Source organism: Neoarius graeffei, chromosome 3 (assembly GCF_027579695.1).
Source record: "Neoarius graeffei isolate fNeoGra1 chromosome 3, fNeoGra1.pri, whole genome shotgun sequence".
In the NCBI taxonomy this organism is placed as follows: domain Eukaryota; kingdom Metazoa; phylum Chordata; class Actinopteri; order Siluriformes; family Ariidae; genus Neoarius; species Neoarius graeffei.
Window position 1 is genome coordinate 81433450 of NC_083571.1, and position 26940 is coordinate 81460389.

Here is a 26940-nt window from a genome sequence, read left to right on the forward strand (position 1 = left end):
TATCCTGTATCATTTTTGCCTGGGAAAGGAGGCATTTTTGGGCTTTTTGTACACGTCTTCGTAATGTTTGCTAGGACACTACATTTTTAGTATCTGGTGTAAACGAACCACAGCCGCTCGATTCTCAGTCCTCCCCGCTCTTCTCTTCCAGGTAAATAATTCATAAAAGTCCACAGAAACCCCTTTAAAGACCTGGGTATTGCGCGTATTATATGCACGTTCATTTACAATATGGTGACCACAATCAAACAGTAAACAAAAACACATGAGGACTGAAGCGTCTCCTGAACTTTAAAACATCACGAAATGATGGAAAATGGTGAGAAAAGTGATTTGCAAATCCAAATGAAACAAATCGGAGGAATTTACAAACCTTTCACAAAGTGATCACTGCAAACCCGAGTGTTCTTTGATTTGGCTCCATTCCATCGCAGTGAAAGGTGAAAAGTGAAAGAGCCACCTTTCTCATTGTTTTTTGGTAAAATCCTTTGCTAGTTCACCCTTTCTTATCACGTCACAGGAAATCTGGAAGAAACTTATCAGTTTCATGGTTTGTTTGATTTGAACAGCCCTAAACAAAGTAAGCATAGGCGCTCCAGTGATAGTAACAGTGAGCTTTGTGAACAGTGAGCTTAGCTGACCACCACTTCATGTCTTGCAAATCTAATGAGGCAGATGTGACGTTGGATGCAACCCAGCAATTGTACCCTACTAAAAATTAGCTTCAACTTGAAAAAGAAATTGCGGCCCACCAGATGGTGCTTCGCGGCCCACTAATAGGCTGCAACACAGTGTTTGAGAAAAACTAGATTACAGTACTGACAGCACAGAAAGCAGTTTGAAAGTTTATTTGTTTGAACCAAAGGCAAAGTGGAAAACAGATTTGGTCAACTGGCAAGGGCCTGTTACATATGCTGCATTCATCTTACCCTGGAAATGGGAACGCAGAGTTCAGAATGATGTCATTTTTGACCTTTTTTGCATTTGAGTTACAAAGTGGGACAAAAACACGGACGCCATCATGTTTGTCTTTTGTAAGCAACAAGCTAGTCAGATTACTGTGATGAGTGATGTATATTTTCGTCCTCAAAACAGTGAACTGTGTAGTCAGTGTTATAGATTTAACAAGCGAATATGTCTGTATGTTGATGGATCGCAAGTAAACACTTGTATATATAATATAACTCAGTATTTCTCAACCTTTTTTCAGTCACGACACCCTTCAGAAGTATGCAAATTCTCAAGGCACCCCCATATAAAATATACGCAGTCACACTGACCATACGCTGACCCCGGCAGTGATGTTGTGACATGGGAAAGAGGGCCGTGAGACAAATTTTAATGATGCATAAGGCGGCGATGATCTGCATTAGTGTAACTATCGTTTTTTGGAATTTTAATTAATTTTATTTATTTCAATGTTAGAATATATAATTTTTTTTTTAAAGATATTTTTTGGGCTTTTTTTTTCACCTTTATTGGATAGGACAGTGTAGAGACAGGAAACAGACGGGGAGGGATCGGGAAATGACCTCGGGTCGGAATCGAACCCCGGATTTATGGTATGGCGCCTTATCCACCTGAGCCACGACGCCCCCGAATATATAATTTCTTGACGGCACCCCTAACGAAGCCAGACGGCACCCCAGTTGAGAAAGGCTGGTATAACTCATTTAAAGCTAAGAAGCTCTACTGTATTTAATGCTGATGTTCTGAGCAGCTGTGTTGATTTGACGTCACTTGTGAACTCTGAGGAAGACTTTTTAAGACCACCCCAAATTCATGAGTAGGATTTCCCAATTGTTGGGGTGTTTTCTTAGTTTTTCTCCTGGTCAGAGGTCCGAACGTATGACCTTGAGTCAAATGGAGCAAAAGTCTACATGAGCCAGGTCACGAACACAAAGGGGCTCCACAAGGGGGCGTTCCCAGTCTATGTGCATGGAATTTGTGTGTGACCAAATTTTGTAACATGCCACATTGTTCCATGTGTCACTGATTGAGGCAGTATATATGAACGAGCCTTATTCCAGGCGCATCAAAAATGAAGATGAATTTTGTTTATGGAAACAATAGCCATTATAATTCTCTGCACCTTTACTTTGCTGCCCCATTGTGGATTAAATGTTGACTACTCCAGCAGTGTGTAAGGTGTGTATGTAAAAGACTCGCACACTTGTGGTCAACTAGCATACTTGTGGTCGCGTTTACATACTTGCATAGAGTAAATAAAATTACGTATATAAAAGAGCCGCTGAATGTTATGTGTGTGTGTGTGTTTAAGGGTAAGTGATGAAAAGGATGCTCGAGGCTACCTCCAAGCACTGGCCACGAAGATGACTGAGGAGCTGGAGGGTCTGAGGAACACCAGCCTCGGAGCCAGAGGCACAGTGAGTCTTTCTTTTTCATTCACAAACATGCTGTTATTTTACTGCTGTATCATCATCATCATTATCTACAGCAGGTACAGCAGATACAGCTATAAGTTACAGTAAGCCACTTGGGCTCTAATGTGTATATACCTGCTTCTGATTATAATTAATGTGTTATTTATTTCCAGGACATGCCATGGAAGATGCGCCGTTTAGCCAAGCTGGACATGTCTGCCCGTCTGGAGCTGCAGTCTGCACTGGACGCTGAGATCCGGGCCAAGGAGGCCATCCAAGACGAGCTCGGCAAAGTCAAGGCCTCGAACATCTCAACAGAGTGGTGGGATTCCAGCACACATACACACCTAAACATACTTTTTTTTTTAACGCCTCTCAGGTTGTTATCATGCTCACTGAACAAGTCACACAGATTTGGCCTTATTTACACTATCATCCTGGAATGTGAGTGTGTGTTGAGTTCTGGACATGAAATGCAAAACCAGCCTCAGTGTTACATTTGTCCAGGTGCACAACCTGTTGATGACTTTAAATATGGTGCTGTTATTGGTGGACGTGACTGATTTTTTTATTAAAATGGGGAAGGTGTGGCCTAAAGGTTAGAGAAGCAGCTTTGGGACCAAAAGGTCACCATTTCGATTCCCTGGACCAGCAGGAATGGCTGAAGTCCCCTTGAGCAAGGCACCTAACCCCCAACTGCTCCCCAGGCTGCTCTGGGTTTGTTGTACGTCGCTCTGGATAAGAGCGTCTGCCTGTAATGTAATGTAAATGCTATTGGAAGTGAACTCTTAAGTAGGTCAGGATTATAGCGCAGGATTATAAGACAGAAACTGTCTGAGAAACTTGATTGATTTAGCACTTCAGATTCAGGCAGAGCTTTTCACTAACACTCTATTATAACACTGTTTTTGTTCCTGTGCAGTAAGTGTTATTTTCCAATTCCTTATGCTTCAGAAGTATAGAAAATGTCTACTAATCCTCTCAAAGTTTGGTTTTATGCCCAAGATATTTTAAAATTGATCTATTTTCTTTGAGAAAATGTGAATGGCATCTTTTCATTCATATAAAGTCAGAAAAACAACAACCCATGAATCAAAATTAGCATGTCTTTACAGTATACTAAAGTTATATAAAAATGACCAAAAAAGATTGCGTGAATAGTATGAGTTTTCCAAATAACTTTCATGAAACAGCCCCCCAGTGTAGTCTCCCATCATGTTCTTGTTAGATTGTCCTTGTCCAGTGTTCAAAGTCCAGTATATCCTGGCGGAAGTGCTCACGTTGGTGCTCTTAGTACAGTCCCAAGTGCTTCTTGAAGTTCTTATCAAAGATATAGACTTTGAGAGATATCCTGCAGCCCATTGTGTCATAGTTATTCACCAGTCGCAAACAGCTCTACATAGCCTTAGGCTTTGTGATTGCCCAGCAAGTCCCAAACCACTGCGATAAATCTGTCCCAAGCCTCCTCTTTCCTTGCATTCCAGGATCTTCTTTGTTTATGGTCTGATGAAGACACATACTTTGACTTTTTTGCCTCAGACAGCTTTGGAGAGAAGTCTTGAAAGTACTTGAAGGCTGCCGAATCCGTATCTAGAGCTGCGGCAGATTGTTTCATCAGGCCCAACTTGATATGCAGTGGTGGTATCAGCACCTATGAGGGCTCCATCAATGGCTTCCACTTGATGTTCTTCCTCCCCACAGTGAATTCAGTCTATTTTGGCTGGTCCCACCCTTGGTAGTGCTCCATGATGTCCCAAAGACTCAAGGAAACTTGGTAAAACCTCCTTAGAGACCCATCAGGAATGCCACCGTTTTGAAGTCTCTGATGACTTGCCAGCTGTACTCATCATACATCAAGGTGTCCAGCAATGTCTTGACAGTGACACAACTGGTTTTGTTCTGGTTCATATACCAAATTTTGGACCAAAAATAAATCAGTTTGTAATCTGAAAAGTTGGTTCCCAACTGCAACCAAATGATGGCTCTCTTTTTTTTTTTTTTAAGTGCAAACTGTGATGACATCAGTGGGCGTCATTAGTTTGGACAGTTTCTATGCCTTCTTATCATTAGTAGTTGGTCCATGCTTGTTTTTTGGATAACAAATATCTGCAATAACAGAACAGAAGCTCGCAGGTATTCGGTGTGATCCATCATCTTGCTACTACTGTTTACTTCCATTCTGCATGATGCGAAGCCCTCCATTGATGATGTATTCTTGATTATAATGGTTTCGCTCAAAACTGGCGGAAATGTGGGCTGGTTCATTAACTGGCACCAGCGGACAAAGAATCCTGAACGGAACCGGTTCAAAAACGGGTTCCCTGTTTGTTGAAAAGTGTCATATAAGGTCAGAAATAAGAGCATGTTTTTAAATATACCTGCTTTTTTCCACCAGACTTTGTGAATGAAAAAATGCAAGTTTAGCCGTTTCCTCAATGAAAATTGGTAAATTTCAAACTACCAATATCTGAGGGGAAATTATCACCATTTTCGATACTATTATGGTATAAGGACTTAGGAAATAATACCACCCTAATACAAAAAAAAAAGTTACATGATGTAATAGAATGTTATGTGTTAGGATAGGAAACTATAGTGTGTTTTTTTAGGACTATGTTTAAAAAGATTCAAGCTATTTCATGAACAAAGTTGTAACACTTGGAGAATAAATACAATACGAGAAAAAAGTCACAATATTTTGAGAATGCATTCATAATATTTCAAGACATATATGATAACAGGAGAAATAGTTCAAGAATAAAGTCAATAAATAGTGTGACAGAATGGTGCATATCAGAGCAATGAAAATAATCATACTTTGTAAAGAAATATGTGATCTTCTGCTATACCAGGAAAAGGTTATTATTACGGTTAGAATTTTGAAATGACTGTGCAAGAAATTGTGTATATTTTGCATATTGTATATACAGTGTGTATATAGAAGAAAGGACCACATGAAGTTGAAGCAACTTATATCTTTAATTAAAGGAGAAATCGCAGGCCGTGGTCACCTTCAAGATGAACAATGGATCCATGTGCAGCATAACAGCTGTAATTCCAGAGCGCTCAGTACAGCACTCGAGCCCCCAGTGTGTTATGGTGCGTGGACTTGCTATAAAGCTTAAGTTTTATTGTACAAGTCCATGTAATAAAAGGTATTGGGGGCTTGATTCAGAGCATGCTGAAGATTATCCTTCATTTACACATCCTCTGACCACTGCCTGTGATTACTCCTTCAACAACAACAACAACGATAACTTCACCAGATTCTCAATGTCTCACATTTTAAAAGTAGACGGCCTTTCGATTTCATAAAATCAGTGAAATTTAGTTCCCTCTGAAATTTGGTCATTGTGATATATGTTTATTTTTGTAATATCTTTAAAAAAACAGGCCATTCTGTGGCTGGGAAGTTATTTAATTTGAGGAGATTCTTGAGCAAATAATGTGCATGAAATCGCTCGCTTCACGCAGTCAAGCAGACAGAGGAAGTCCGTGTGTGCATGCACAGGTTTACCTTCTTCTTCTTCTTCTTTTGGGTTTTACGGCAGCTGACATCCACAGTGTTGCATTACTGCCATCTACAGGTTTACCTTGACCGTGCACTGACAGTTACATCGTTCTGTCACTAAACGAACAGCTGATCACACCGAGGTGCTCGGTGACCGCCGATATTTATTAGTTTGGTCCTGCATTTCCTCTCCTTCGCAACATGACGTCTTTTCTTCTCGCTTTCCGTTACTGTAGTCGGTTTTTCACATTTCATTCGCACACTCACGTCCTCCATTTTTCTATCCTGTTTCAAATTTGTATCCCACAATGCCTTGCGCGAACGGGGAAAGCCCACCATGCAATGCATGACATAGTATCTTGAGTGAGATCATGTTGCAGCAGGAAAAATTGGTGGAGAATTTAGGGCCATGTGGCTCTAAATTCATTAATTGTTCTTTTAGGGAAAAAAAAGTAATAAAATTGGAAGTCTGTGATTCAAATTCAGTAGCTTTCCGTCCACTGAACAAAAATAATTGGGCGTCAGGGAAAATTCTTTTTGTGACCTAAACGTGAAAAATCTGAAAGGCAGTATAGATTTAATTGTTTTATGCACCATTGTGTCATAATATTATGACTTTATTTTCAAAATATTGCAATTTTAATCTAATGTTATCATATTTTATTGTATGTCTTATATCCAGAATAAGATATTGTGTCTTTATTCTTGAAATTTTGTGCTTATTTTTTTTTAAACACTGTTATAGAAAACATTAAATTCTGCAGTGTTTTGTTATCAGAACCTCATGGGAAATCTGTTCAAGCTCAATTCATTTGATTTTTATCAGTAAACTGCAGGAGTCTGAGAGCAAGAACCGAATGCTGCAGGCTGAGATCGAGAGGTTACAAAAGGAGACGGAGGACCTGCGGCGCAGAAGAGGTGGATTGTGTAATGTTTGTGAATTCTAAACTTTAACATGACATTTGTTATATGTGTATGTTGTGAATCAGGTCTATTATTACTAATACATACAGTATTGTACAGTCCCATCTGAAAGTATTGAAACGGCAGACCCAATTCTTTTGTTTTTGCTGTACCCTAAAGATATTTTGATTTGAGACAGACCACGCAAATTTTATTTGAGCAAAGAATATTGTAACAGATAGTCTTAAACTAAATGACACCTGTTATTCTATCCATAGTCACTGGATATGAGCAATCACATGCTCTGTTTGGCTACTCTACTACTAGAATATCAGCTCATATACCGTGGGTAGTGAAAAACAAAATAGTGGAGTGTGTTGCTGAACCAACCAAGGATGAAATAAAAACTCTACTCAAAAACAAAACCCAAAAAAAGCAACAAAATATGGAATAAAAGTATTTGATGGTAAGAACTTTTTTTCAGGAATTATTATTATTGCATTTTTTACAAATTGCTACTGTCATTTCACCGGTTTGATTGCATTCTAAGTGGAAATGATTTTGTCGGATGTTTTTATCAAGTTTTTTTTTTATCGAATTTGCGAAAAATAAAAATAAAAAAGCTTAGTTTCTCAAAATCCAGTGAGTGTGGATAGAATAAAACAGTTATTCCACTCAGTCTTGTCGTACATGGCTTATAGCCAACTCGGTGCTACGTGCCTCATCGGCTATCAGCTCATATATGACTTGGTTTCGTGGAATAACTGTTAAATATTTGGTTGCGGGGTGGCACAATGATGTAATGGTTAGCACTGTCACCTCAGAGCAAGAAGGTTCTGGGTTCGAGCCCAGTGGCTGATGGGGGCCTTTCTGTGTGGAGTTTGCATGTTCTCCCCGTGTCTGTGTGGGTTTCCTCTGGGTGCTCCGGTTTCCCCCACAGTCCAAAGACATGCAGGTTAGGCTACTTGGTGGCTCTAAATTGATCATAGGTGTGAATGTGAGTGTGAATGGTTGTGTGTCTCTATGTGTCAGCCCTGCGATAACCTGGCGACTTGTCCAGGGTGTACCCTGCCTCTCACCCATAGTCAGCTGGTTTGCATATCCCCACTTGCAATAACTGCATCAAGCTGGTGACCTACTGATATCACCAAACTGTTTCATTTTTCTTTTGTGATGCATATCACAGCTTCTTTCAGTTCTTTGTTTGTTTTGGGGGTTTCTTCCTTCAGTCTCCTCTTCAGGGCATGAAATGCTACTCAACTAGATGAAGGTTTGGCGATTGACTTGGCCCATCTAAAACCTTCCACTGTTGTGTTAGCAGTGTGTTTTGGGTTGTTGTCTTGCTGTATGATGAAGTTCCTCCCAATTAGACTGGATGTATTTCTCTGTAGAAAACCTCTATAATAATCCAGTAGAAGGCAATGGGAAACCATGACTTTAATGTTCCCTAGACACTTTGATGGCTGAAGCCGTCAGAGCGGCCACATCACTGTAGTGATATGCCAAAAGGGATCGATTTCTCTGTAAATCAGCAGACCGAATGTTTCTGTCGACTTCTGATTTAATTCATCTGCTACCATCATGAGTTGTATCATCAGTAAAGATCAGTGAGTCTGTTCCAGAAGCAGCCATGCAAGCCCAAGCCATGACACGACCTTCACCATGTTTGACTGATGAGCTCGTATGTTTTGGATCATGAGCAGATCCTTTCTTTCTCCACACTTTGGCCTTTCCATCACTTTGGTAGAGATCAGTCTTGGTTTCAGAACTTTTGTAGCTCATCTCTGTATTTCTTTGCGAGTTCCAATCTGCCCTTATCATTCTTACTGCTGATGAGTGGCTTGCATCTTGTGGTATGGCTTCTATATTTCTGCTCTTGAAGTCATCTTCCAACAGTGTCTTATGATATCTTCATTCCTGCCCTGTGGAGGTTGTTGCTGATGTCAGTGTGTGTGTGTGTGTTTTTTTCTTCACAGCTCTCACAGTGTTCCGGTCATCAACTGCTGCTATTTCCCTATGCTGACTGATCAATATTTGTTTGTTAGTACACCAGTTTTTTTTTTTTAAGGACATTCTTAATTGGTGTATTGGCTATGCTCAGTGCTTATGTAGTGGCTTTCATAGCTTTTCCCTCTTTTCTCAGCTTCAGAATGACCTGCTTTTCTCCCATAGACAGCTCTCTGGTCTTTATGTTGGTTTAGCCTTTTTAACAATGCAGTGTTCGCAGGTGAAACCCAGAGCTCAAACCAAAAGTATGCATTCAGAGCTATTTACTATTTAAAAAAAAAAAATCAATCTAACAGGGTACACCTGGCCAACAAGAAACACCTGTCAGTCATGTTCCAATATTTTTGATCACTTGAAAATGGTAACAAAAGTTGTTTAATATATCTAGATTTAAATATCAGGAAACGAAAGCTGAAATCTATCATCTCATATTCATCTTATGATCTGAAACCCAAATGTCTTCAGCGTACACAAAAGCAAAAGAAGTGGCCTTGCTGTTCCAATACTTTCAGAGGGGACTATATGCACAAATGGAAGAGGTCATTCAGAGAGAATTTGTGCAGTGATTGCAGAAAAACATTGATTTGTCTCAGTTCTAAATAAAATATTCCTGAATAATAATAAGTATCAGTCGAGTGAATCTTTGCTCTTGAAGGTTTCACTGTGCTTCTCTGTGACTCATCCAGAAATGGTTTTGTTGTTATCAGGAGTTAAGCATCAGGATTCTCAGAACTCCTTCCTGGCGTTCCTGAATGCTCCCTCTTCTGTTCTCGACCACTTCGAGGTGAGTTTCATGTTTGTGTCATGTTAGTGTACAATATCTGTACTCCAGACTAGCATGGTACAGAAATATTAACACACGTGTCTTTCACATGTCTGATGTTTGATCTGTGCCATATTCTCCTTCTGTTTGGTATTATTGTTGTTCTGACACTTTTTGTCCTTTTTATATGTTTTATTATTACAGTATAGCATTTGCACATTTATTCAGTACATTTAATTTTTCTTTCCTTTTTCCCTTATTTCATTGTCCTTTACTTAGATAATAATACCAATGAAACAAAATAACTTCAAGCTTCAAATGAGGAAATGTGTCTAGAAATAGGCATAATGGTCCTATATGTGCTATAATACTGTAATCCCAAGTAGTTGATAACTTTTCCTTTATTCAAGATATCCTAATTTGTTAAAATACACTTTTTTTGCAGTGAGAGTAGTTTGTGATTTGTAGTTTCACAGTAAAATGACGAGCCACTTTTTTTTTTACCTTAACGAGAGAGAAAAGTAGAGGGACTGATGAGGAAATTATTGTTTATAGCTGCTGTCGAGTAAGTGAGAACAGGAACTAACTTGTTTCATGGATGTTCTACAACATTAAAAGTAACTCTAAAGTATAAAATGTATGATTTGTTGTTTTTTGATTCATAAAAAGTGTCAAAAAGACCACCTGGAAATGACTGTGGTACAAGAGGACACGTGTGATACTGTAAAACAATTAACCTTCGGCGTAGTAAAGAACGCTTAGTGATGACCCGCATCGCATGACTCCATCACTGATTATATTGTCTATAACAGCACACCTCGTTGTGTTTTGTTCCTTCCTTCATTGCTCACTTCACTGAGATCTCGACCTTTTTTTCTGTTAATGAGTCATGCCTCCGTCTGTCATTTGTGCTCATCCTTTGTGCCACACTGATTGAGCCTCCAGAAATTCAAAAATGCTCTTCTTTTCCTGCTTTTCTCCTCTTTACTAGCTTCAAAAACCATTAATTATGCTGAATCACAGCAAAGACACTTTGCCGTTGTTATTGTATAAATGACTAACGTTTATATAATTCTGTCTTTTCAAAGCGTTCACCATCATGGGGTCCAGGAAGCAAAGGCCGACGTGTAAGACGTAGTTTTGCTGCTGAGTGTATTCCGTGGGTCATGTGATCTCCACTCATGTTTGTGTGTGTATGGCATGGGTGGTGGTTGTATCTGTAGTCTATTCTATATTGCATGAAAAAAAATTCTAATTGACGTTTGTCTCTAATGTTCGGTCATTATGCTTTTTCTGTCTCTCTGCTGATGAATTTAGAAATCTGGTATCCTTTTTGTATTTGCACGCCCTGCTATTATGTGGTTCATGGTTTTGTGGTTGAGTCCTTTTCCACTTTTGTCCTGCATGTGGGGGTGTTTTGGCTTTTTCAGTGTGCTTTGTGTTTCTTTTGGCTTGAAACCTTTGCATTTTACCTTGTTGAGCGCTATGAGCATAACCAAAGAGCCACATGTGTTTCAATGTTGGGTTAAGGGTTGATCGTTTGTTAATTCATGGATGCTGTTGGGTAGATTACTGAGGAAACACAATCCAGAACTGATGAAAGATACAGTCGGTAATGTAATCCTTCGATTGTAGAAAACTTCTTTACTTTTCATTACCGTTGGACCACTTCTCATTTATCTTGTTTATAAAACTGCGTCAGCATTAAAATTATTGTTATGCTGGGTAAAATTGGGTTTTAAAAAAAGAAAATAGAAAAACAACTAGAAGAAGAACATTTAAGATTCACCTAGTGGTCACTTTATACCTACCTCATACCTGCACGTACCATATAGCTGCTCACTCCAGTCTATCTGTTACTAGGTCTTGGTTTTTCAAACAACCCTCTACTCTGTCCATGGGTGGAAAGGGATTCCTGACAAGATGTTATGACGCTGACAATGAGTTTATTAGTTTTAAACATTCACACAATTAGTGGCCACTTTATTAGAAACAAATGCATTGCTGGTGCATCTTGTAGATGCTCATGAAATCCAACTCTCTCTCTTTTATCAGTAGCCAGGTAGTTTCCATTGCAGTTTTGTGCACAATAAAAGTGATATTTTATAAATTTTAACGAAACACAATTGTGAATGGTCTGTGTTTCCATTAAGTGATGTGCAATTAATCAGAATCTATTTATTGTCATTGTACCAAGTACAACAAAATTAAAAGCTAACCTTAAAGTGCAAGACCACATAAAAATAGAACAAGACCACATAGGAATAGAAAAAAAAACAAAAACAAAACACCCCCCCCCCCCCCCACCCAAGATCACATAAAATAGAACAGTACTCAAAACATACAACACACAAAACATACATTTAAAAAAAAAACATACAGTGCATATTGCATTTGCTATTATTGCTTCTATTGAGGTGGATAATTAATAATAGATAATAAATAATATGAAACAATAAGGAGTGGGGTTAGTGCATGTTTGCATTCAACAGGGTTACGGCTCTAGGGATAAAACTGTTCTCGAGTCTATTAGTCCTGGACCTGATGCACCTGTAGCGCCTCCCAGAGGTTAGCAGGTCAAACAAATGGTGGCTCGGGTGAAAACTGTCCTTAACAATATTCTTCACTCTGGTGAGGCAGCGAGAGTTGTAGATGTTGTCCAAGGTGGAGAGAGGGTGGCAGGCGATTTTCTGCGCTGTCTTGACCACTCTCTGCAGCCTCTTCCTGTCTGCTTCAGTGCAGCTGGCATACCACACAGAGATGCAGTACGTCAGCAGGCTCTCAATGCAGGGTCTGTAGAAGGTCTCCAGCAACTTACTATCCGGGTTGTTCTTCCTGAGCACCCTCAGGAAGTGTAGTCGCTGCTGGGCCTTCTTGATAACTGCCGTGGTGTTTGCAGGCCAGGAGAGGTCCGCAGAGATGAGGGTGCCGAGATACCTGAAGGTGTTGACCATCTCTACACAGTCACCGTTGATGTGGGGTGGGGGTGGGGAATTCTCCTCTCGTGATAGCTCTTACAGAACGTGTTTTGTGGGTTTTTTTGGACAAAAAAGGTCACGTTTCCATTTGCTTCTCGTGTCATAAAAACGTGTTTCCATTTCACTTTTGTGAAATATTGTTTTATCGAATCATCTGAAAAAGTACCTCATTCGAGTGTAAAAATATTTTTGCAATGTTTGGGAGTTTGTTTGGGTTTTTTTCCAAAATTCATGTTTCTATTACTTGTTTTTTAGTTTGTTGTTTCAAACTGAGCCTTAAGCAGGTTAATGGAAACATGGCGAGTGCCAGGGTCTGACGACGTGACTGACTACTGCTTGGACTTTAGCTAGTTGACTGTTTTTTAGCCCAACACTGCGCTGTGTTAAAAAAAAAAAAAAAAAAAAAAGTGTACTTCACTGATGAGCTAAATGTTGTCATTTTTTACAAAAAGTAACTACAGAAACAATGCATAAAATTAAGAGGACAGAAATAAATGCTCATTAGAATCTAACTTGAACAAGAACAATGAAAAATGATGTATGAGGAGTTGAAAATATCTTGAACATAGTCAAATCCATCTGGTGTTTCCTACTATAAGAATACAGTAAACCAAATATACGAGTATTAATCCTATTTCTGGGTACTGTTTATCTTTTTCAAGTTTTAAATTTTCTTATTCTAATGTCAAATAATTTTGTTTCTTTCTATAAAATAAATCCTTAAAATGATAACAATTATCTGGCAATAGAACAACAAGCTTGAAACGAGTTCTTAAAAATGGCTAGAAGTAGCTTAATAATTTAAAATATGGTTGATTTTACTCTTAAAATAATACATACTAGATGATGTAAATTTGATTGTATTAAAGATATTTGCATTTGCCACTTTTATTACCTCTAGACATAGCTAATAATATCACATGGACGTCTCTCTCATAGCTTTCATCTAATTTACGGGCCCAATTCAATTTACTACAAATTATCTTCTATTGATAATCAACTATTAATAACTACAACCCCTAAAATGAAAAAGCTGGGACAGTATGGAAAATACAAATGAAAAAAGAAGGCAGTGATTTCTAAATTTACTTTGACTTGTATTCCATTGCAGACAGGATGAACACAAGATGTTTTATGTTTTGTCAAATCAACTTCATTTTATTTATTAATATACATCCATTCCAGCATTTCAGGTCTGCAACACAGTCCAAAAAGGTTGGGACGGGGCAATTTAGGGCTAGTAATGAGGTAAAACAATTAAATAATGATGTGATTTGAAGCAGGTGATATCAACAGGTGACTATAATCATGATTTGGTACAAAATCAGTATCCAGGAAAGGCCTAGTGTTTGAGGAGCAAAGATGGGCTAAGGATCTCCAGTTTGTCAACAAATGCATGAGAAAATTATTGAAATGTTTAAAAAAGAAAGAAAGATCTGAATGGATTTGGATATTTCACCCTCTACAGTGCATAATATCATTAAACGTTCTAAGAATCTGGAGGAATTTCAGTGCATAAAGGGAAAGGGCACAAGCCTAAGCTGAACACCTGTGATCTCCAATCATTTAGATGGCACTGCATCAAGAACCGCCGTTCAACTAAACCTGATATAACCACATGGGCTCTGGATTACTTTGACAAACCTTTGTCAAGCACTACAATACAGAGTTACATCCACAAATGGCAGTTAAAAATTTACTGCGCAAAAAGGAAGCCTTATGTTAACTGTGTCCAGAAGTGCCATCATCTTCTCTGGGATCGGAGTCATCTGGAATGTACCATCACACAGTGGAAACGAGTATTGTGGTCACATGAATCAGTATTCCAGGTCTTTTTTTTTTATGCCTCTGCCACCGTAAGGTGCAGGAGGCATTATGTTTTCGGGTTGTCCGTCTGTCCATGCGTCCATCCGTGCGTCCGTCCATCCCACAACCTTGTGAACGCGATATCTCAAAGGCTAATGAAAGGAATTTCACCAAACTTTCACCATTTGTGCGCTTTGGGACAAACATGAACTGATTAGATTTTGAGATCAAAAGGTCTAAGGTCAAGGTCACCGTGAGGTCAAATGTCTGTCCGAAAACCTTGTGAACACAATATCTCCAAGTCTAATACAAGTAATTTCACCAGGTCAAGATTACTGTAAGGTCAAATGTCCATCCCCAAATCACAACTTCATAAGGCATGTAGTCCACCGGGCGAAGGCATCCCCATCGATGCCATTGGCGTCGAGTTCTATCTAGTTTTTTAAAGAAATGGACACTGTGTGCTCCAGATCAAAGATGAAAAGGACCATCCAGACTGTTAGCAGCAACAAGTCCAAAAACCAGGATCTGTCATGGTATGGAGTTGTATCAGTGCCCTTGGCAAAGGTAAATTACACTTCTGTGATGGCAGCATTAATGCAGAAAAGTACATTGAGATTTTGGATGACATCTTTTCCAGGGACATTTCAACAAGACAATGCAAAACCACATTCTGCACACATTACAAAGGCATGGCTGTGGAAGAAGGGGGTGCCTGTCCCCTCTGTCCCCAGTAGAGAATGTGTGGTGAATTTTGAAACGAAAAATCTGACAATGACGACCCTGAACAGTTATACACCTTAGGACCTGTTTGCAGGAAGAAGGGGACAAAATAACACCTGAAACGTTTCATCACTTGGTGTCTTCAGTCCCTAAACACATTTTAAGTGTTGTGAAAAGGAATGGCAACGTTGTAAAGCGGTAAATGCTTCACTGTCCCAACTCTTTTTGAAATGTGTAGCAAGAATCAAAATGGTTATAAGGGTTTATTTTGGAAAAGCAAACAATAAAATTCATGAGGTAACGCATCAAATAATGTACTGCTGTGGTGTTTTGAGTGCAATACAGGTCAAAGATTATTTACAAATCATTGTTTTTTGGTTTTAATTTCAATTCAACATACCATCCTAACTTTTTCTGATATGGGGTTGTATTCATAAACAATGTTAATTAATAAGTATCAGTTAGTCCAGATTACTGTCACACTGTGCACTGTATTCAGTTGATAAATGTGTACCATTATAAACAAAATGAAGTAATTCATTACTCCACCCCCTCCCCCATCTCTCTCCAGATTGACTCAGGTGACTTTACTCCCTATAACACTCCATCGCGGGACGAAGATTCCAAATCACGCCGCATGTCCCGCTCACGCTCGCCATCCACTGCTAGTGACATGGAGCCAATAGAGGTAATCTGGCGCATACTCCCTTCTTACCGCTGTGATCTCTGATGCTACTGAATGACACTGATGTTCTTTGGTTTTCTCCTCCTGCAGCTGTTGGATCACTCGTCACGTCTTCACACCCCAACTAGCAGATCCAGCTATAGCAGCCAAGAGCACCATTCGAATAAAGTAAGCAAGCGTATAACACTCACACTGGACAATAGAGGTCTCATACTCTGTGTGTCCGGTGTGACAGTAATGTCATGATGTATGCTCAATAGTAATGCTTTACATTAAGGTTCTCTTAATGCTGCATGACTAACCTGTGAACTTCATATTAATATTGTAATATTGAAATCTGACAGCCGCAGACATGTTAATATGGTTCATGTCAGTGATTTATGGAGTTAATTGTACTCCTTGATGACGGGAATATTAGTTTTTATTCTGTCCACAGTCACTGGATATGAGCAATCGTGTGCTTTGATTGGCTACTCTACTACTAGGCTATCAACTCATTCCGTGAGTAGAGAAAAACAAAATGGCGGCGGGTGTTGCTGAACCAACCAAGGATGAAATAAAAACTCTACTCGAAAACAACCCCCCCCCAAAATACAAAAGAAGCAACAAAATATGGAATGAAAGTATTTGATGGTAAGAGCGTATCTTTTTTTTTTCCCCAATAATTATTATTATAGCATTTTTCACAAAGGCGGCACGGTGGTGTAGTGGTTAGCGCTGTTGCCTCGCAGCAAGAAGGTCCGTGGCCGGCAAGGGCCTTTCTGTGCGGAGTTTGCATGTTCTCCCCGTGTCCGCGTGGGTTTGCTCCGGTTTCCCCCACAGTCCAAAGACATGCAGGTTAGGTTAACTGGTGACTCTAAATTGACTGTAGGTGTGAGTGTGAATGGTTGTTTGTCTGTGTGTCAGCCCTGTGATGACCTGGCGACTTGTACAGGGTGTACCCCGCCTCTCGCCCGTAGTCAGCTGGGATAGGCTCCAGCTTGTCTGCGACCCTGTAGAACAGGATAAAGCGGCTAGAGATAATGAGATGAGATTTTTCACAAATTGCTACTGTCATTTCGCCGGTTTGTTTACATTATTCATCTTTAAACATTAAAATTTGTTGATTTTTTTATTTTTATCTTTTTAGACTGGTTCAAAAGCTCAAAGAAGTTTGAAAATTACATAACTGAAATGTCCAAGGAAGAATTAAATAAATGTCTAAACCTTTTCTGTATCTTGATACAATAGCAAGATGGCACTTTCTACAAACAAAAAAAACACACTAAAGTCAATTCGTGCAGCCATCGATAGGTTTGTAAGAAGTCTAACTAACTGGAAATTATTTTATCAGGCATTTTGTATAAAGTTTTTATTTATCGAATTTGCAAAAAATAATAAAAATAAAAATGCTGTTTCTCAAAATCCAGGGAATGTGGACAGAATAAAACAGTTATTCCACTCAATCTCTTCGTACATGGCTTATAGCCAACTATGTCAGATCACATGCAACTTGATTTCGTGGAATAATTGTTAAATATTGATTATTTGGCTTATTTGGTTTTAATATATGAAAATTAAATATTACAAGTGTCAACTACTTTGTTAATGCTACTTATTTGGTATTGATGAAGTTGTTGTTAACTGATAGGAAATATTAACGTAAAACATTACCACCTGTAATCTGCAGCCCAAGCCTCATCAGTTTGCAGTGAAATCCTTTAGCGTCCCAACCAAATGTAACTACTGCACCTCGCTGATGGTCGGCCTCATGCGGCAGGGCTGCACATGCGAAGGTGAGGTTCTTGTGTAGTTTTAGGCTATGATTATAAATTACCATAAATAACTAAAGAAGCAAAATATTTTCATGAATATAATAATTAGCCCCATGTAGAATTCTTCGATGATCATGCCTTGTCAGTTCTAATGATCTTGCATATTCTTCTGTCCTTTCAGTGTGTAATTTCTCCTGTCACGTCATGTGTGCGGATAAGGTTCCCTCTGTATGCCCCATCCCTCATGACCAGACCAAAGGCCCACTGGGTATCGATCCACTGAGGGGCATTGGCACCGCCTACGAGGGCTATGTGCGGGTGAGCTCCGTCCCAAATACAGCATTCGGGAATTTTCATACTCGGTGTCCAGTCAGGAATAAAATGGCACTTGGACAGTTTCGGTACACTAGGTGGTGCTAGTGATAAAACTCCCACTCAGGACCTATGTCCTTTAAAAAGCTCACCTGAAGGTGAATTAGCTGGCCATTTTCTCAAAGATTCGACCACAAAAAGCTGAGTTCATGACACACATAGGTGGTGTGTCATGCACGGTGGTGTAGTGGTTAGCACTGTCGCCTCACAGCAAGAAGGTTCTGGGTTCGAGCCCAACGGCCGTTGGGGGCCTTTCTGCGTGGAGTTTGCATGTTCTCCCCGTGTCTGTGTGGGTTTCCTCCGGTTTCCCCCAGAGTCCAAAGACATGCGGTTAGGTTAATATGGGGGCGGCCTTGGGCTGAAGTGCCCTTGAGCAAGGTACCTAACCCCCAACTACTCCCCGGACGCTGCAGCATAGGTGCCCACTGCTCTGGGTATATGTGTGTGCTCATTACTCAAGTGTGTGTGCGCATGTGCGTGTTCACTGCTTCAGATGGGTTAAATGCAGAGGATGAATTTCACAAGCATACGTGTGATAAATAAAGGTTGTTGTTCTTCTTCTTCATATATCTACATTTCAGGAATATCTTGAAATATCAAGTAAACTGAATGTTGACAATTTTTTTTTTTTTAGCATTTCACTATCTGTTTGTGTGTGTGTGTGTGTGTGTGTGTGTGATACTCACTAAGCGTGTTATGAAATTGACATGAATGAGCAGTGCTACATTGTGTCCCTCAGGTGCCGAAGCCCACAGGAGTGAAGAAGGGCTGGCAGAGGGCACTAGCTGTAGTGTGTGACTTTAAGCTGTTCCTGTATGAGCTCGGTGAAGCTAAAACCACTCAGCCCAGTGTGGTAGTGAGCCAGGTCATCGACATGAGGTGAGTAGGATTTCCGGTGCCAGCAATTTTTATTTATTTTTAAGTTTTGTCTGACATCTCACTGAAATGTTCCTCTTGCTTGTTTAGGGATGAAGAGTTTTCAGTCAGCTCAGTCTTGGCCTCGGATGTCATCCATGCCAACAGGAAGGATGTCCCGTGCATATTCCGGGTACGAGGTTTGGGGTTTTTGCTGTGTGTGTGTGTGTGTGTGTGTGTGTGTGTGTGTGTGTGTGTGTCCAGTTTCAAATGAACCTTTTGTTCATGGTGTATATTGTACAAGGTAGCATCCTAAAAAATCTACATCAACAACCAAGAGCAATTAAAATAATTGTACATTTGCAATAATTGTATTACTCAAGAATATATTTTGTATAATGAAGAGAAGTGTGTGTGTGTGTGTGTGTGTGTGTGTGTGTGTGTGTGTGTGTTACATGGACACGAGTGTTTTACTGGGATATATACCACTTGTATTTTTCATATGAACTACATCCAAGACATAAAGAGCCAAAACCATGACATAAATCTCTAAATTTCACTCGTGAGGAAATCAGTGAACTGTTTTGATAAATTTGGGGACTTCTGACTTCAGGCCAACACATGTTGGTTTGAAGATAAGATGTTTATCTTCTCGTGTTGAAAAACTCGCATTTTTCAGACGAAATACATCACGGATCTGAGTGACATATTTAAAGGTCCCATGGCATGGTGGTTTGTTGATGCTTTAAACGGGCTCGTGGAGGTTTCCGGATGTTATATCCACAGCCTTTCTCGAAATGAACCCTCGGCACGTCGATATAGCCTCCTGGGAGAAAGCTCCATTTCAGCGCTTTTCCCAGTGCGTCGTTTTGCTAATGAGAAGCAGGAGGCGGGGAAGGGTAGAGGGTGGGGGCGGGGGGGTCTTATCATTAATATTCATGACATGTAAACGTGTTACCTCTGATTGGCTAACAGCACTGTGACGCTGCCTCCAGTGGGTCAGAACAAGCGGATGTGGGTGTCTTACTATGGCGAGAGAGAAGGAACAAAACGGGAAGGGAAAAATACCGCGCGCTGACGTCATTAAGGTGCGATGCGAGGAAATAAAATAAATTCAACAAATGTTTGGGTTTTTAGTGAACAAACAAACAAATAAAATGAACGAGTGACTTAAAAAAAAGAATGTGGGTGTCTTTGTAAAAACTGTTTTGATTGGCTATTATAACAGAGCATGCTGCATGCTTTTTGGTTTTGTAGCGCAGAGTACCTGGCTAACTGCAGGAAGCGGTTAGCTGCACAGCTAATGTAGCCATTGCAAGGCTAACGTGGCACCGATTTTAAAACACGGCAAAACGACTTAACAGTTATACACTTACTTGTTCGGTGTTTGTGGCTGATGCGGCAGGGATGCTTGGTACGGACCCAGGCTTCAGTGACAGTTGATGTGCAAAACCTGCCCTGTACTGTCCCAAGTTGTGGAAACATTCATCAGGAAAATGCTTCCGACAAACATACACCGTCTTAGGTAGACTCGACGGCGCATTATTGAAGTAAATAAAATTAAGCCACTGCGTCTTCAGGGGCTCTCCCGTCGGCAGTAAAAACAGACTCCTTTCTGTGTTGTCACATCCATGTACAGCGCAATTTCCATGTTTGGTGGCAACTTTTGAGCTGGGCGGGCAATCCATACAGTGGGTGGGAATCCAGAGGGGGGGCGTGGGGATCATCTCCCTTGCTGAAGTAGGCAAGGGAAGAGTTTATCAATGCGCCGTTTTGACGTGCCATTCTCAAATGTTGGGCATAGTTTGGTTTACACATTATGAAATTTCTAGCCACTGGGGTGACTTAAGAAGGTCAGAGGAACTCATTTTAACGTTAAAAAACCTCAGAAAGTGAAAATTTCATGCCATGGGATCTTTAAATAATATTGGCTGGCTTTGAGTGGTATATCAGATATATTCCATTCAACTAGCATGATACTGAACCAGTCAAAGACGAGTTCAATATCATGCTAGCTGAATGGAATATATCTGATGGACCACTCAAAGCCAGCCTATTATTATTATTATTATTATTATTATTATTATTATTATTATACATACACACTCTTCCAGTTTTCTGATGTCCGTTGGTATGCTTTTCTCCTGTAAATATGCGTGAAGAATATTTAATGAAGTTTTGGTACCCTTTTGGGTGTTCAACACGTCTTTCTCTTTCCCGGCAAAGCAATCTTCTGTGCATGCACAGCAAAAAACTCTCATTGAATATTCTCATCAGCTCCAACGTGTGACATCATGTTGTCTTGACAACCATGCAATATCATAAACCATATTCAATACTCATTCTCCATTGGGCGGAGTGACATAATATGCGTAGGATAAACAATATGATCACAATATTGCAGGCTATCAAACCAAATGAATGAAACCTGCTAGAAGGGAATAGAATACATGTTTCTGTTCCATTGAAAAAGCATCCTGTACGGTATGTATAATAATTAAATAATATTGGCTAGCACTGAGTGGTATATCAGATATATTCTGTTCAGCTAGCATGATATTGAACAAATCAAAGACGAGTTCAATAACATGCCAGCTGAATGTAATATGTCTGATATACCATGAAAAAAGCCAGCCATTATTATTATTATTATTATAGATACACATTCGATGGAACAGGCGGCACGGTGGTGTAGTGGTTAGCGCTGTCGCCTCACAGCAAGAAGGTCCGGGTTCGAGCCCCGTGGCCGGCGAGGGCCTTTCTGTGCGGAGTTTGCATGTTCTCCCCGTGTCCGCGTGGGTTTCCTCCGGGTGCTCCGGTTTCCCCCACAGTCCAAAGACATGCAGGTTAGGTTAACTGGTGACTCTAAATTGAGCGTAGGTGTGAATGTGAGTGTGAATGGTTGTCTGTGTCTATGTGTCAGCCCTGTGATGACCTGGCGACTTGTCCAGGGTGTACCCCGCCTTTCGCCCGTAGTCAGCTGGGATAGGCTCCAGCTTGCCTGCGACCCTGTAGAACAGGATAAAGCGGCTACAGATAATGAGATGAGATGAGATTCGATGGGACAATTATAGATTTTACAAAAAGTTAAGAACAGGAGGGTAACTTACCAATATTGAATGCTGATTCTGATCGAATGTAATTCAATGTTCTGTCAATCCAATGTACAAAGTCAAAGTTCTAACAATAAAAATGCTACAAAAGTCCAAAAAGCCTGAACAACAACCCAACTTCTAGACGAGCTATATACAGGTTGACCGTTCAAGTTCAGTTACTTTTGGTCGTAGTTAATTGTTACATTGCAGTTGTTCAAAACAAAAGGGCTTTGCTGAGTGAAGTCCACGAGTAAAGTCCTCTTGTAAAAGTCTCTGTCACTTTTCCTCACCTCCAAGTAGAACTTTATATTTCTGCTATTGCTCTCTCTTCCAGTTTTTTGATGTCTGTTGGTCTGTTTTTCTTTTGTAAACATGCATGAAAATATCCAGTGAAGTTTTTGTAGCCTTTCGGGTATTCGGCACATCTTTCTCTTTAAATCTTCGGCTTTTAATGAAGCAAACCTCATGGCTATTTTTGTGTACAAACTGTTAGTCACGTGCTAGTGTGGAAGCTTTACATCTCTGACGTTTCTCTTTTCCAGTTTTTCCATATATTTAATGTGGAAGATTAAATGCATAAAGTAGTTGGTAGTTTTGGTACATTTAAAAATATTTGGAAGTTTTGGTAGCATTTCAGGTGTTCAACGCGCCTGTCTCTTTAAATCTTCGGCTTTTAATGAAGCAAAGCTCGCCGCCATGTTTGTGCACGATCTGTCAGTCACTTGCTAGTGCGGAAGTTTTACGTCTCTGTGTCTCTTTTCCAGTTTTTCGATGTCCGTTGATATGTTTTTCTCTTGTAAATATGCGTGAAGAATATATAATGAAGTTTTGATAGCTTTTCAGGTCTTTTCAGCGCGTCTTTAGTTTCAGTTTTCAGTTTATTTATTTTGTGCTTAAACCTAGCACTGGATTAGCCTCGTCTTCTCTCTCTCCCGGCCGACAACGAAATAACTGCGCATGCACAACAGAAAAGTTTTGTCATTGGATTTTCGCGTGTGACGTCGTGTTGTCTTGACAACGTGCAATATTATAACAATATTGCATGCTCATTCTCCATTGGGGAGAGTGGCATAATACATGGAGGATAAGCAATATGCTAACAATATTGCATGCCATCAATAAACCTGCTAGAAGGGAATAGAATACATGTTTTTATTCCATGGAAGAAGTGGCCTGTATGTATAAGAATTCATTATATTTCACTCCGATGACATCACTCCCAGTGTTTTCCCGCTGACTAGACGCATATTGTCGAAATGGCGAACCGGTTCAAAATTAAAATTCTTTTGATTAACTTGTGTATTTTTTTTTGTGGATGTGTCCATATAAAATCAAGAACATTACACATTTACGTGAAGATGTGAAGTTTATCTTCTTATGTTGAAAATATTTTCACTCATTCACGTCACTCACTCATGAATATATTCACCGCTGAAAGATAAACTTCATATCGTGCAACCCTGTAATATCCTCTATGTATTTTTGCTGTATCATCTTCCAATGAGGATCTGTGAGAAATGTAAATGTGTCTCATTTGTTTCACTTCTCATTATATTCAAAATCCCATATGTTTTAATTAATACGATTCCTTAAGAGGCTAATACAACTTTTGGCGTGTATACCTAGACAGATTGCATGTTTTGTGTTTTCCACAGGTAACGGCGTCTCATCTGTCGTCCTTGTGCCAGAAGACGTCCATTTTGATGCTGGCTGATAGCGATCACGAGCGCACCAAGTGGGTCAGTCTGCTACTTGAGCTGCACCGTGTTCTCAAGAAGAACAAGTTGAAGGATCGCTCTGTCTACGTGCCCAAAGAAGCCTACGACAGCACGCTGCCTCTCATCAAAACTACACAAACTGCTGCTATTATAGGTCTTGCACTAATGCACATTCAACACTACAATGCTACACGCCTCATCTCACACGGCTTTTTGTTTCTTTTAATTTAAGACATTGTGATTTTTTTTTTTTTTAGTAAATACATGATGTTGTTTTTCTTCATTAGACCACGAGCGTGTGGCTCTAGGTAACGAGGAAGGGCTTTACATCGTCCATGTCACCAAAGATGGTAAGTCTTTACATGCATTCTTTACATGTTGCAACATCCAACTTTTTTTCCTTTAATTCTCCTGCACTGGCCATGAAATTCATCATTTATGATTATTGCAAACTGAATAAGCAAAATGTAACTGAACTTCCACACTGTTGTGACACTTTTGTTTGCACAGAGATCATTCGTGTGGGCGACAACAAAAAAGTGCACCATGTGGAGCTGATGCCGTCCGAGCAGCTGCTGGCTGTGATCTCAGGCAGGAACCGACACGTGCGTCTCGTGCCCATGGTTGGCCTTGACGGCCGTGACACCGACTCCTTCAAACTGCTTGAGACTAAAGGGTGTCAGCTGCTGGCGTCAGGAAAACCTCGCCATGGTGCCCACACGTGCCTGTGTGTGGCCATGAAGCGTCAGGTGATCTGCTACGAGCTCAACAAGAGCAAGGTGCGGCACCAGCGCCTCCGAGAGATTCAGGTAAACACCATCATGTTATGTGTGTGGTTTTTTTTTTTTTTTTGTGCGTGTGTGTGTGTAAAATGCTAGAATTTGCTAGACTTGTAATGGCACAATTTCTTAAATTGTGAAATATCTACTAGCTAATGATTGGAATAAAGAGTTTCATTGTATTTTTAGTTGCCTTTATGCCACTCCTGTACTAGATGTCTGTCAGGCCGCAGATAGACACAAATGCAGAGCAGATACTCAACAGCTTTATTTAGATGGAGAAAGCTTTCAAGGGTTAAGGTTCACTTAAAGCTAGACGGCCTTTTGATTTCATAAAATCGGTGAAATTTAGTTCCCTCTGAAATTTGGTCACTGTGATGAATGTTTATTTCTGTAATATCCAAAAAAAAAAACCAGGCCATTCTGTGGCTGGGAAGTGATTTAATTTGAGGAGATTCCCGAGCAAATAATGTGCATGAAACCGCTCACTTTGTGCAATCAAGCAGACAGAGGAAGTCCGTGTGTGCATGCGCAGGTTTACCACCTTCTTCTTCTTCTATTGGGTTTTACGTCAGCTGGCATCCACAGTGTTGCATTACTGCCATCTACAGGTTTACCTTGACCGTGCACTGACAGTTCCATCATTCTGTCGCTAAACGAACAGCTGATCACACCGAGGTGCTCGCTGACCGCCGATATTAGTTTGGTCCTGCGTTTCCTTTCCTTCGCAACATCTTTTCTTCTCACTTTCCATTATTGCAGTCAGTCTTTCACGTTTCATTCGCAAACTCACGTCCTCCATTTTTCTCTCCTGTTTCAAATTTGTATCCCACAATGCCTTGCGTGAACAAGGAAAGCCCACCATGTAATGCATGATGTAGTATCTTGAATTGGGTCATGGTGAAGCAGGAAAAAATAGCAGAGAATTTAAGGCCATGTGGCCCTAAATCCATTAATTGTTCCATTTTTAAAAAATTAATAAAATTGGAAGTCTGTGATTCGAATTCAGTAGCTTTCGGTCCATGAAACAAAAATAATTGGGTGTCGGGGAAAATTCTTTTTGTGACCTACACTTGAAAAATCTGAAAGGCAGTCTACCTTTAACGACGTATAATGAGTAATAATATACAACATTCCCTTTACTTGCACTCAGTGATGATATTTTAAATGTTTATACATTTTCATAATTGTTAATAAATATTACAGTTACTTTAGAACGATGCACAGGTCATGATTAGTTATAAAGGTTGTGCCGTATGTCACATGGCATCATAATGAATAGTGACACATGCATTCATTACAAGATTATTATAAAAGAAACTTCACATATGTGAAATTGCCTTTAAATACCCATGTGCCTTTGTTGTTCCAGGTTCCGGGTGTGGTGCAGTGGATGGCGTTTTTGAGCGATTACCTCGTAGTTGGTTTTCAGGGCGGCTTCACGCGCTACAGTCTGCACTCAGATTCTCTTCCTGTTAGCCTCCTGCACCCAGATGATCACACGTTGGCCTTCATCACCCAGCAGGGCATGGACGCGTTGTGCGCCGTGGAACTCTCCAGCAAGGAGCTGCTGCTATGCTTCAGTTGCGTGGGTGTCTGTGTGGACCTCCACGGCCGACGCTCACGCCAGATGGAGCTGATGTGGCCTGCTATCCCAACCTCCTGCTGTGAGTGTATCAGACTTGATTTAAAAAAAATCAGAGTGAGCCTGTCTAATCAAGGGGCATGATGAGATCAGGAAATCTGAAGTAGTCACATACTTGATGCTGAACTGATATACATGATGTCTCCAAGCTCCAGTTTTCTGTGATTTATAAAAACATTAAGATATCAACCAAGCAGATATCTGATTATTTCAAAGTAGACGGCCTTTCGATTTCATAAAACTGGTGAAATTTAGTTCCCCCTGAAATTTGGTCATTGTGATACATGTTTATTTCTGTAATATCTCACAAAATATCAGGCCATTCTGTGGCTGGGAAGTTATTTAATTTGAGGGGATTCCTGAGCAAATAATGTGCATGAAATCACTCGCTTCGTGCAGTCAAGCAGACAGAGGAAGTCCATGTGTGCATGTGTATGTTCACCATTAGGCGTCATCTTCTTCTTTTGGGTTTTACAGCAGCTGGCATCCACAGTGTTGCTTTACTGCCATCTACAGGTTTACCTTGACCGTGCACGGACAGTTACATCATTCTGTCGCTAAACGAACAGCTGATCACACCGAGGTGCTCGCTGACACCGATATTTATTAGTTTGGTCCTGCGTTTCCTTTCCTTCGCAACATAACATCTTTTCTTCTCGCTTTCCGTTACTGTAGTCGGTCTTTCACGTTTCATTTGCATCCTCCATTTTTCTCTCCACAATGCCTTGCGCAAACGGGGAAAGCCCACTACATGATGCATGACACAGTATCTTGAATTGCGTTACGGTGAAGCAAGAAATAATAGCGGAGAATTTAGGGCCACGTGGCCCTAAATTCATTAATTGTTCCATTTTAAAAAAACTAATAAAATTGGAAGTCTGTGATTCGAATTCAGTAGCTTTTGGTCCACTAAACAAAAATAATTGGGTGTCAGGGAAAATTCTTTTTATGACCTAAACTTG

The 26940-nt window shown here is 40.1% G+C and overlaps 1 protein-coding gene across 6 annotated transcripts in view; it reads left to right on the plus strand.

Annotated features, from left to right (window-relative positions):
• Nucleotides 1-26940, plus strand: part of cdc42bpab (CDC42 binding protein kinase alpha (DMPK-like) b) — a 160571-nt gene that overhangs the window by 119811 nt on the left and 13820 nt on the right. For 5 of the 6 annotated variants that reach the window (XM_060917456.1, XM_060917460.1, XM_060917457.1 and 2 more), the window contains 15 exons: nucleotides 2282-2387; nucleotides 2558-2706; nucleotides 6722-6813; nucleotides 9513-9589; nucleotides 10657-10695; nucleotides 15647-15763; nucleotides 15851-15928; nucleotides 17430-17535; nucleotides 17696-17832; nucleotides 18626-18765; nucleotides 18853-18934; nucleotides 23492-23708; nucleotides 23842-23904; nucleotides 24065-24363; nucleotides 25706-26000. In XM_060917456.1, coding sequence (XP_060773439.1) covers nucleotides 2282-2387; nucleotides 2558-2706; nucleotides 6722-6813; nucleotides 9513-9589; nucleotides 10657-10695; nucleotides 15647-15763; nucleotides 15851-15928; nucleotides 17430-17535; nucleotides 17696-17832; nucleotides 18626-18765; nucleotides 18853-18934; nucleotides 23492-23708; nucleotides 23842-23904; nucleotides 24065-24363; nucleotides 25706-26000 — 1997 coding nt within the window. The remainder of the gene's footprint in view (nucleotides 1-2281; nucleotides 2388-2557; nucleotides 2707-6721; nucleotides 6814-9512; nucleotides 9590-10656; nucleotides 10696-15646; nucleotides 15764-15850; nucleotides 15929-17429; nucleotides 17536-17695; nucleotides 17833-18625; nucleotides 18766-18852; nucleotides 18935-23491; nucleotides 23709-23841; nucleotides 23905-24064; nucleotides 24364-25705; nucleotides 26001-26940) is intronic. The other variant, XM_060917459.1, reaches the window with a different exon arrangement.